This window comes from Strix aluco, chromosome 6 (assembly GCF_031877795.1).
Source record: "Strix aluco isolate bStrAlu1 chromosome 6, bStrAlu1.hap1, whole genome shotgun sequence".
In the NCBI taxonomy this organism is placed as follows: Eukaryota; Metazoa; Chordata; class Aves; order Strigiformes; family Strigidae; genus Strix; species Strix aluco.
Window position 1 is genome coordinate 16,887,413 of NC_133936.1, and position 12,298 is coordinate 16,899,710.

The following is a 12,298-nucleotide window of genomic DNA, read 5'->3' on the forward strand; positions in this document are numbered from 1 at the left end:
AATGTCTTCTTATAATTGTAGAAGAAAAATGCAGCAAGTCCTGTTCAAACACACACAGAACCTGCAGAAATACAGCTGAACTTTTCTACTACTAAATCTTACTAAATTTGAAGAGTCCATCCCAGGATCTGCAGAACTCTCTCCAGGGTTTTGGAATAAGTGGACGAAGCCATTTGGGAATAGCACCTGCATACATAGTGGTCTTAAACATACTAAACATCAACTCCAGAGCCTCAATATATTCAACAGTCTGCTGTGGGACGTTGTTTTCCAGGCAGCCCAACCGGCATTCATACAGAATAGTTGCCACACCTGCACATACGAAATCAAAGAATTTGCTATACAGATGCATATATACATACTAGTAATTTAAGGAATTAAAATGCTAACATAATGGAACTACCATCTAAAAATGTTTAGTTATTATTGCTGCAGTTGGAAGCAGATAAAATAGAAATTTAAAACACGGTAAAAAATTCCAGCTAAACATTGTAGCGAGACAGTGGTTACTATGTCAATAATGCTCAGCATGAGAAGACAGACAGGAATTCCACCAGAAGTAGAGCAGCCCTCCAGCATGTTTGCTGTGTTTTGCACTGCACCACAAATCCTGAGCCTGCTGTGTTGGCCTCTGAACACCAGGGACATACAAATCCAAAGACATTTCTGATAACTGGTGATAATGCAGGAGTTCTAGCAGTGGCTGTGTCTTTCTTCATCATATGCTGGTAGTAAGCTAACAATGAGTAGGCATAAATGGATAAGGAGCTTGCACTCCAGACAGTGATTTTACTGCACACAGTATATACTCGGTGTGGTTCTGAAAAACAGCAAGTGTGTGACACTGTTGCAAGTAACAATATTGACTCGTCTCTTGTTCCTGACTTGCTGTTATTTCCTCAGATGTTTTTCTGCAGCATTGCAGGGATCCCTATTAGAAATACAATTTCTGCCCCCAAAGAACAACACTTAATATAAATTTTTATTAAATTATTATTGTTCTTCTTCTCAATGCTGGATCATTTATTCCATTTATCAAGTTAATTCTTACCCATCCATTAGTGTCCCTGAAATCTCTCGGCTCAGTTTTTACAAACATACCCAAATTATTAAATACTAGTGAGAACTCACCCAGAAACTACCCTACTGTAGCCAAAATGTTCTCTCAGTTTGACAGCAAAGCATTTTTTAATTACTTCCTCAACACAGGTTTCAAGCAATTTTTGCTCCCAACTTGCAAAATCTAGATCATATTACCCAGTTTATTTATGAAAATATCACCCAGTGCAGTGTAAAAAACATTCCTATTAACACAATAATCTTATTTAATGATTTTTCTAAAATCCAGTGGGGCAGTTGGGTAATTTAAAAAGGATTTAGATAATTTCTCAAAGCCATTTGCATCAAATCAAATCTTTTAAAATAAATTTTGTGCTTTTAAATTCCTTAGTTAACAGTTTGTCCACATCTTTCCAGGAAATATTAGAATAACTGTCAGCTAGATAATTAGAGTAACTGGTCTATTAACACTCTAGTATCTCTTTTCTCTGTTTTTCCTATTAAAAACAGGTACAATAGATGATGATGTTTAACCTTGATCTTGTCCTCCATTAAACTCTCCATAAATTCTCAAGTATGCGTATATGTGTGTGTATATATATATAAAGAAACTGTTCTTTTTGCCTGTTCTTTGCTTTGTATTTCTTCTTTATTGATAAAAATAATTTTAAAATCTGGCTATTTTCAATTCACTCTTTCTTCCCTAATTTCCTCCCTGGGAAGATATTTTTCTGTGTCTTTTATTTCTCTTGTGCCTCTTTCAGCAACTGCTGGTTCTTACGCATGCTTTTGCTCTTTATATGATCCTTAAAAAAAAAATCTTATGCATTTGTTCCCTGAACATTTGACAGTCTAAGTTAATTAACACTGCAGTTCGTATAGGAAAAAAGTATGTGCCAGGCACAAGTTATAAATGAAAAGCTAGAAGAATGTGAAGAATTTAAACTAACCCATCAGTTAAAGTGAATCTGTAGGCTCAGAGTTTAAAATTCCATAAAACTGGTAACTCTTAGTTTAATGCCATTTTTAGACACTATTAATGTAGAACAGTCTCAGGTTAGTTTACCAGACAGGCAGCCAGCAATTTGATACAGCATCTTCATAGGTGAGCAATTTGGAAGTTCTTGCAAATCTCAAATTATTCAGCTGCCTGTCAGCAAAGAGCACCAATGTTTTTAAAAGACAGTACATATAACAAGATCAGGTTGTATGCAGTCAGTTAAAGGAATGCATGAATATGAATCACCAGTAGATTTCTGTAAGAACACAGGAAATGCCATACTAGCTCGGGCTGAAGTTGCGCTTAGCCTTCCCTCAATTAATGGTAGCCAGTGGCAGATGATTTTAAGGCAAGCATAACAATCCCACACTTGGCATGTGTAGGCAGGGGAGAGAAGTACCTTTTCCCACATTAAGCTATGAACAGATAGATACATCACACAGTGATGTCCCACCTGGAACTTGGCCACTATGTTGTTAAATTAACATGTCTTAGAAGTCACACTGTTAGAAGGTCAACACCCTTATTCTCGAGAAATTAATACAGAATTACAGAGTACTGAAACTGCTCTGGGCCTTGATTGTACCTTTTGCCTATATACCAGCATTTTCACAGGAATTGTCCCTTAATACAAGGTGTCATCTCTTCAGACTGTACAAAGGAATTCTACTGATATCTACTGCAGAGTAGGAAGACACCTGAATGCAGAATATCAAGCTTCCCTTTTCAGATTAATCATAATGGGGCACTAGGCATTTGACAAAAATGCCTAACCATAAGCACGCTGCTTTACACCCATTCTCTTTACAGATGTTACACAGCCTGGGCTTACCTTCCATTGAATACTTGAAGAAAACGTTGTTAACATTGGTCACTGTTTCCCCATCGTCCTCTTGACTTCTGAGGGTGTGGATTCTTTTAATTAAGTCTGTGATAACTTCATTGACTCCTTCAGAGTAAACAGCCACATCTTTGGGTTTCAGAATTTTTTGCCTCAGTACACTTCTCATTTTTAGCCATTGTTCCCCCTCCCTAGAAGAAATTATTAATAATGTCTATACACAATTTTCCTTAACAACCATCAGCTGGGCAAGAGCTCCTCAATGAAACTGTTTATGATTTTTCATGTCAAATGAAAGCAAGTGGTGAAATGAAGATGATAACTTATATTTGGTATTATGCTCATACATTTTTATTCGTACGTCCTCATTATGCATATCCTCGTTAAATTTCAGCATTGCAATATGTATGTACATGTGTAAGTCAATCTCTGGTTTAAGTGACAGAACTTGTCCACTCAGTGTTCTGAATTTGACTCTACATTAGCATTTCAGTAGTAGTTAACACAAGAAATTAACAAAATTTTCTTATTAAAATTACTTTAAATAAATATTTGAATGGATAATCTCTAAAATTGCTTTTACCTAGAATTGGTGCTTAATTACCAAAGAAAGGTATCGCATTCAGATGTGACAAATCAACGATTTGAGCCAGTACCATAAATTCCATTACTGATACATTGCTTTGTTACCTTAATTCTAAACGTACAAAGTAATAGGATAGCAGGCCTAGCTATAGAGAAACAATTTACAGCTAGATTCTCCTTTAGTTGAGCTATCTATTGAAATCTTTGTGCTGAAGACGAAAAATCTGAATTGTAGCATCTGTGTGCTTCATATGAGCAGAGTATTTGGGAACAGTGGTTCCAGGGATACTTTTCAATTGCTTTATGAAGACAGGCAATTGTATTTTATGCATTTATTTTAAATTGCTATGTATTTCCCATTAAATTTTGTCACCTGGAGCAATGCTGCTGCAAGGTACAGAAACTTATTGGCCAACAAAAGAATTTAATCTCTTCAACAGATATTTTCTGGCTATCTCTTGATTTAAGATCTCATTTCACAAAATATCAAGGAACTATTAGTTTGACTCTGAACTGCAGCTTAAGATTTGAGTCTGCAGTGCAATACATAATGCCTTTTGCCACCATGAAAGAAACAGACTGTCCATGACTCAGGAAACTAGTTTCCCTCTAAATAAACATCCTATGTCAGTGGGGACTGTGAGTAGTTCCCAGTGGCAATTAACCACACCCAGATGCACTGCCAGTTTGTACAAGCTTTAAAGACAGATAACTCTTCTAGAATCAGCCTCATACAAAAATATCTGTGGGGGGATGCACTACAGTGTGAATTTACCATACAGTGACTTCTCTGCATTACTCTACTGAGGCAGGACTTCAGTGAACAATAAAGCTAAAGCCAACCTGAGCCAACAGGTCAACACAGCAAACTGCCAAGGGGATGCAGCAGTCTAGATCATGTGAATTTTCCATACAGTGATTTCTCTGCATTAATCTACTGAGGCGGCACTTTGGTGAACCATAAAGCTAAAGCCAACCTGAGCCAACAGGTCCACGCAGCATACTGCCAATGAGATGCAACAGTCTGGATCTGAAGCACCACATTTGTGCAGCATTGTGCCAAAGTTTGTAAGCCCTGTTCTGTAATACTGCTTGCAGGTAGGTGAGTCAGCTCAGACAACTCTAGTTGATACACATTCCCCAAGAATGTTTTATGCAAGGTAGCTTACTCCACATTCAAACTACGCATCATTACCATCCCTTTGAAAATTTACAGCAGAACAGACAATTCACCATAAATCTCTACCGTCTTCCCACCACTAGACACACTAATTTGCCCACACAGAAAAGCCTGAATTCGCAGATGACCTGTACAGTCCTTCAGAATATCACTAAATTTTACAAGAAGATAAAGAAAATGAAGGAATAATAACACTTACGCAGAAATAAGTCCCGTGGCTCTCCCTCGTAAGTCTCTGTATTCCTGCCACGATTCCATGTTAGCTCTTTGTGGTGCTCTACCTTCTGCTCGGAGAACCTGAGCAACCATATCTCGATCTGCAATGGATACAACAAACTGGGGACCAAAGTGAGACTTGAAGATCTTTCCATATTCCTGAGTGTGTTTTTGCTACAATGTCACCAACAAAGAGAAACAGAAGTAAAGTATTACTAAGAAAAACTGACAATTTGTCATACAGTGAATCAATCTATCACATCTAGAATCTGATCCCCAGCCTTCCAGTCAAGGAATGGTTTGAAATGCCAGGAGAAAGCATCTAAACATTACTGTGAAATATTCAGAAGGAAAACAGAGAGGTCACACCATTCAGGACCTCTGATTGAAAAGACCCAAAGCTCTAAGGCACAAAGCGTGAGTGAAACCAAACACTGAGAAGATGAAAGGACTTGGGGCACTTAAAAATACATCCCTTAGATCAAACAGGTTAGAAAGAATGTGAAAAAATGGAAAACATGGAAGTAAATAGGGTGAAATTAACAGTATAATACAAAGATACAACAATTTACTTTCAATGTCTTTTGTAAATAAAGACTTACTCTACCATCTTATTCTTTACAAAAAATACTTATAAGTTTCTCACACCTAACTGAGGACGATGATATCATAGCAGCCTAGTGAAAAACTGCATTCTGGGATGGCTTCTGCAGCAGTGAACTTTAGAAAGACACATTAATTCTGCAAAGGGAAGGAATGGTGTTCCTTCCAAAAGTTCTATGATTCAAGCCGAAGGCAAGCAATAGGCAATTAAGAAAGAGGATTGGAAAACATTAAATTTTGTATATATATAAAAAAAAACCCACACAAATTTTTCCAGTAAGATTGCACTATCACTGTCCCATGAAATTTTACTGATTATTTCAAACAAATTACATTCTGACATGGTCATGAAATGAAACACCCAACTCCCATGAATTCACTTGGAGTAGAGGTACATCATCATTTTAGGGGAGGGGGGGAGGGGGGAAACAACCTGCAAAGGAGTTGTTAAAAAGATATTATTAGGACTTTAGATCTAAGAAAGCTTTTAAATTTTAAAGCCTTTATTTCAGGTTAAAAGTAGCAAGACAAGTTAAACTGACCAAAGTTTAACTTTGACGCATTATCTGCATCTAATCCAAAGACATCTGCTTGAAGAGTTGATTATAAACCAAAGATGTCTGATACAACTACACTAGTGAAAGTCTACTGTTGACCCAAGACTAACTTATGAGAAATATTTTTTTAATCAGTCTTGGTTACAGAGATGAATTGTTTAATTGCCAACAATAAGTTTAAGACACATGAATCGCTCTTCAGCATATGGTACCAAGTGCTTATAAAAAATGTAACTCTCTGCCTGGTTTCCAAATAAAACAAGAGTTGTGCAATTGTGGTCTCTGCCAGTCTCCTTTTAACTACTTTTGGAACACAATGGCCAATTTCAGCCAAGTTTATCGGAGAGTTAAAGGTCTCTTACAATGACGCTCTTATCAAAAATCAGCATCTAGATTCAAATGAGACACACATATTAGTCACCTTGGTGAGGGAATGCTACAGTAGGAACTCAACTGTTATCATTTCTGCTTAGTCTGTTACTAATCAAAAACCACATGCAGACCAATGTACGAACAAGCACTCCCAAAACCCAAAGTATCTCTTGCCTTGGGATATTTTAGGGATATTGAAACTGAACTTGGAGACAATTGAGGGCATGAGTCTTCAAAGGGAAGCATGAGTTGGGAAGTAAGTGCTGCAAGGAAAAGGCAGTGGAGTGAGGGGGTACAGGTCACCAGTCACAAACAAACAGGTTCAACAAATTTTGCTATTTATGGAGCAGCTTGTTTTTTTCCACCGATGGTGAGGTTTACATGGGAGGATAAACTTCAACAGAAAATAAATCAAGTGCCAAGCCATCCAATCAAATAAATGAAATATTAGTTTTAAACCAGAAACAGACAAGGACAAGGCATTTGGACATCTCTTGCTTTCAACAGAATGATGTTCAGCGTATCAACTTCGTGTTTAAAGAAATGCCTGGAATTTCTCTTCCATATTTTCTATCACAACATATGTTTTCTTTCCAAACCTTAAAAATATTGCACTTCAATGTCTCACATACCACTCTCACACCAGACATTCTTTCACACATCATAAATTCAAACTGCCAGCATCCAAACCCTCCCCCCTCACCTTTCTTTTCTTTATACGTGCATAGCACTGATGAGACAGAAGAGATCTAACCCCATCAAATTAGAAATACTTTCCCTTTGTCATAAATGCTGTAGGCATTACTGCTTTGGCCAGGACTAACTGGAATCATGTTACTGAGAACAGAACCTCCTTTGTGAAAAAGCACTCGGCTTCCCCACCCCTTCTGCATATAGCGTACAAATATTTGTGTGCGCCGAAGGACATCGTTTAAGTAGCTGTGCTGGTTACCGAAGGGTTTCAGATTAATTCATTCCTGATGTTCACTGTATTGTTAAATTTAACAGACTGTTATTAATCCCGTTAATGCCTATTTGCATCCAGCGTGTATGCAAACTGGGCATCCATGACTTGTAAAGTGATTTTTGAGAGTCTAAACAGAATAAAAACTAGTATCATGTTACAGCTCCTCCTTATCCTTCCTCCCACTTTCCTTTTTATGAATAACATTCATTAAAGAAGAAAGTATCTGTATCAGCTAGTGGTAGTGAAAAGCATATACTGTTTACCTTGTCTTCCTTTTAATATTTTGAATAATTTTCACTGTTTTGACAGCGAAAGAACTTGAATTCAATGGCAGTATTATTTTTAGTGTTATGAGACTATGGTGAGTGCCTCAGAGATTCTGTACACCACCACAGAGGTAAAGAAAAAAAGAAATGCAATGCAACAAAAAGCTTTAGCTGTCATGAAGTTTCATCTGCATGTGTCTTGGTTAGCAAGCAATTAAGCTGAGCAATTTGTCATTAGCAATCTAGTTTGGCTGCCATCAAACACAGCACACACTGAGGAGACTAACACTTCTTTTTAGAAATCTAACTGGTAAATACAACAGACAAACCCGAGCAACTTAAGTGATTTTTTTTTTCCTGTTTGCTGTCTCTTTCTGGGGTTTTTAGGCCCTTTGTAAATCCTAACTTTTAAGTTTTGATCTTCAAACCATTGGTTTGGAAGTTCTGTCCCGTTGTCTTTGGTTTCCCTTTTCTGTTTTTACTCCTCCCCCCCCCCCCTTTTTTTTTTTTTTTTTTTTTAATTTCAATGATTTTCAGGCAGTGAACCTCTTGGGGTTGTCTGTGAATTTCTTCCTAGCAATCTGGCAAAGGTCACTAAGAAAAGCAAAATAATAAATGCCACATTTGAGGTATTCCCGAAGAGATCTGTACTGCCAGTGGAAAGCATTACAGATCCACAGCTGCAAAAGGGTGAAAACCACTTGCTTTGCTCCCTCAAACACAAGTACTCAGTTTAGGATCACTTGGACTACACGGGGAAAGGGCCCCAGGAGATGCACTGTGACTTTTTAGGAATGAAACCCACATGTTTGGCAAGCAACCAAAAAAATTCATCTTTGGATAGAGTCAGCCTTATAGTAAGACAGTTGCCCATGCCAACATCCAAGAAACGCTGCACAGAGGAGGGCTGCTCGTTCGCCCAGCTCCTGCTGTCCCCAGCAGGGATAACCGCGCTGCGCCCACCTTCGCCGGGCGCGGCTGAGGAGGGGGACAGGCCGCGGCCCGCGGACCACCGCGGGCGCGGAGGTGCCCGACCCCAGAGGACACTTCTCAACCCGCCCTCCGACTTCTTGCTCCGTCTCCCACCCCACCGCGCCCTCCGGAGGTGCCGCCCGCCAGGTGACAGAGCCGCTCCCCGCCCTCCCTCCTCTCACCCCGCCACTAGCCGCCCGCCGCCATCGCGCCCCGCTTCCCGCCACCCGCCTCCCCTCCCCCCCGCCCCGGGCCAATGGGGGCGGCCAGGGGAGGGGGCGGCCAGGGGAGGGGGGGCCGAGCCCCGGGCGGGCAGCGCCGGCTGCCGCCGTTGCCCCCCCGCAACTCCCGTTCCCCGACACCCCCCCCCGCCCCGGGGAAGGTTTCGAACCACCCGCCTCCTGCTGAGGGAGGGGGGCGGCAGCCGTGGGCCGGCCAGCGCTGACGGCAGCGGGTCCAGGCGCATCTACCGCCCCCTCAGGGGACCTATATATGCGACGTGTATTTATGTAAGGGGAGGCCAGGGTAGAAGCGAGGGCTGGAGGGACAAAATGGTCTCTGGGCACGGCGGAGGAGCGCCGGGCTGAGCTGAGGAAGGGCAGCGGCCGGAGCCCTCCGCCCGCACCCCGCAAGCCGCGGCACGGCTGAGGCGGTCCCGGGTGGAACCAGCCCCGGGCGCCGGCACGGCCTCACCGGCGGGGCGGGCGCTGCGCTCCGGGATCCGAGGAAAGGAAAGCCCACATTTCCCGGCTCCGCCCGCCAAAACAAGTCCTCTGCAAGTCTGTGAAACAGCCCGGTTCAAAAAGACGGGATTGTTTGGGGGTTTTTGGTTTTTGGGGTTTTTTTTTTCAGTCTAAGCACCTACCCGAAAGTTCAAAATACGCATAAAGATGAAAAGGGAGAGAGCTCACAGATGGGGGTGCCGGCTGGGCAGTCGCCCCACGCACGAGGAAGAGGGGGATCGCGGGAGCGGGGTGTCGGCGCGGCTCGCCAGCCGCGCTCCCCGCAGGCTCCTCACGGAAACAAAACTGCTACAACCTCCCGGCGCTGCGGGGACGGAGAAGGACGGGGGGATCCTGGGACTCCCGGCTCCCTCAGAACAGCGGCAATGCGGCGCGGCGGTGCCTGGCGGCGGCGCGGGTCACCCAGCCGGTGGTCAGGCAAGGTTTTGTGAGGGGAGAAAAAGAAAGGCTCAAGTAATAAAATATTAAATAGCCGAGTAGGCTGTACCTGGATTTCATGAATGCGGCCGAAGCCGTCCTTCCAGAAGAACTCGTAGAGATTGTAGAGGGTGTTGGGTCCCGGCATTTCTTGCAGGCTCTTCACCCTGCCAAGCTGGTGCGGGGTGGGCTGCAGCAGCTCCCCTGCGCGCCCCGAGCCGGCCACCATCGCCTCGCCTTTGTTCCCTGCCGCCGCCGAGTTGTTCTGCACCTCCAGGGACTGGCTGCTGGAAAGTTTGGGCAGTTGGTGAAACCTGCTGACAAAAATCGCATGGTAGAAGTAAGTTCTCTCAGATTCAAGCGTCTGCCTGCATTTCATCGTCAAAATTCTCGTGAAGAAAGACATGTCTTAATTTCAGAAAGGTCCACTTTGCTCCTGCAGCTGCTTTTTATTTCGTTGCTTTCTTCACTGCCTGCTTTAACTTGTACAAGCAGCACTTCTCCAAACTCTTACTGCATGAGCATCAGTTTACACAGACCATTATTTAACGCTCCCTCCCCTAGGGCTGGAAAAGGGGGGTGGGCCTGGGATGAGACTTGAATAGAACGAACCTATTATTTTGTATAATTCAAATCAGATAAATTTACCCATTAAGCATGCAGCCAAAGTTTAGGTTTTCCCTCTTTCCCCAATTGGTTTGGCAAAAAGCTCACATATGGATTATCCCATCTTTCTCCTTCATTAAAAAGGTGGGTTTAGGGCTATTTTTTCTGTGGCATTAATCAGTTCCCATGTTAGAAAATACTGTATTTCCTGCGAGAAGTTCTCTTAGTACCATTCATCATCCTGTAATATGAAAGGAAAACACGTCTGCATCCACATACAAATAGCAACAGTTTTACACAGTAACCTTACAAACAGTTCCTGCAAATTACAATATCCAGGGATGTTACTTGTATTGCAGAATGATTTATCTTTTGGACAGGATATACTCCATAAGCAGCTTGTGTCAGCTTTTGTAGAAAAGAACCAGTGCCCTGTAACCGCCTAGTGTCCCACCACAGTTTTTCCTCAATTCTGCTGCATAGATCTACAATCCCACACAGAGAGCTTGAGCTCCAACTTGTGTATCAATTTGTTTTGCACAGGTTCAAAAGTGTTTGTTCTGTCTTCATACATATTGCTGCATAATTCGAAGGTGTTAGTGATAATCTGTAAAACGTTGATTAGTTTCAGAAATTATGTGGAAGAGACCACCTTGGTTTTAACTGAATCAGAAGCTCAAGTAAAACTTGAGGACAGAGGAAAGTCTCAAGAAGGATCCACATTTCCAGAACTTTGTTATGAACAAACTGCTGGAAAAGTAAGTCTAGTGAGAGTCAAAGTTATTTGCCTTTGTTTTCCTTCTGTTTATTTTTCTACATTTATATTTTTGAGGCTGCAATCCATTTAAGTTTTGTGTACATGCTTAATTTTACCACTGATAACTCCACTGAAATAAATCTACCTCAAGTTAGACATGCACATCAGTCTTTGTAGATACAGCAGTAAGTAAGTAGGTATTATAGGAGTAAAAGGCAGATGGTAAACAGTCTTAAAATCTATAAAGTACATCTTGGTTTAAGCTAGAATAATATCTTTAAAATGGGCTTCATCATAGTTGAAAGGGTCCAGAGAAAAGCAACAGAAAAAATCAGAAGTTTTTTTAAAATGACATAAGGAGGAGGTTGAGAGAATTATTTCATCTGGGAAAGATGACTTCCAGGAACATGACAACAGCCTACAGATGCGTACATCTTTTGTTAAAAGAAGATGCATGTCAGAGAGGGAAGACAGAAAGTAGTTTGCACCTACAGATTTCTTGCTTAGATTTTCAGGTAAACCTTGCAATCTCAGATATTTTTGGGATATCTCAGATATTTCAGATAACCAGGGTATCTCAGGAAGTTATGTAATTGCTATCACTGAACTTTGTAAGAACAGGTTTGAGAAACATCTGTCAGGCACATCTGGGTATATCACAGTCTAGGTTACCTCTGGAGTTTCCCTTCTCATCATACATTTCTATATGGTGTGGCTACATTATTTCTTTAATGTTTATCTAAAGATGCTTTGAGACACATAGTTACTCACAAAATATATACTTATGGGGAAAAATATTAAAACCAGCTGGTGAGTGTGAAATTCAGAACAACTAAGTGAAAGGCTAATTCCATGTCTCCCTTAGGGACAGTGGAGGACAAGAACAACAAAGAGTATCTCCCAGAGAAAGTAGATGTACTACGAGATGTCTGAGGGAGAATTTAAAAACAGCACATTTATTTATTTGACAGGAAAGATGCACACAAGTCCTAGAACATGCAAAGAACAATCCAAACTATTTAAAATCTGCACCATCTAAATTACATTTGCCATATTCTATGAATGATAACCACAAAAATTTAAAGGTATTGAACAACAGATGTCCCTAGATTGTAAGTCAACAAATAGAATGGAAAGAATAGGAATTGACTTTGTAA

The 12,298-nt window shown here is 41.2% G+C and overlaps 1 protein-coding gene across 8 annotated transcripts in view; it reads right to left on the minus strand.

The window, feature by feature from the left end:
* CYP27C1 (cytochrome P450 family 27 subfamily C member 1) overlaps positions 1–12,298 on the minus strand; it is a 29,487-nt gene that overhangs the window by 12,268 nt on the left and 4,921 nt on the right. For 3 of the 8 annotated variants that reach the window (XM_074828257.1, XM_074828253.1, XM_074828258.1), the window contains exons 2-5: positions 9,849–10,092; positions 4,865–5,055; positions 2,892–3,091; positions 103–312 (exon numbers count right to left, since the gene is read on the minus strand). In XM_074828257.1, the coding sequence (XP_074684358.1) occupies positions 103–312; positions 2,892–3,091; positions 4,865–5,055; positions 9,849–10,007 (760 nt within the window). In that variant the 5' untranslated portion in view covers positions 10,008–10,092. Of the gene's footprint in view, positions 1–102; positions 313–2,891; positions 3,092–4,864; positions 5,056–9,848; positions 10,185–12,298 lie in introns of those variants that run through there. The other 5 variants (XM_074828256.1, XM_074828255.1, XM_074828252.1 and 2 more) reach the window with 5 other exon arrangements.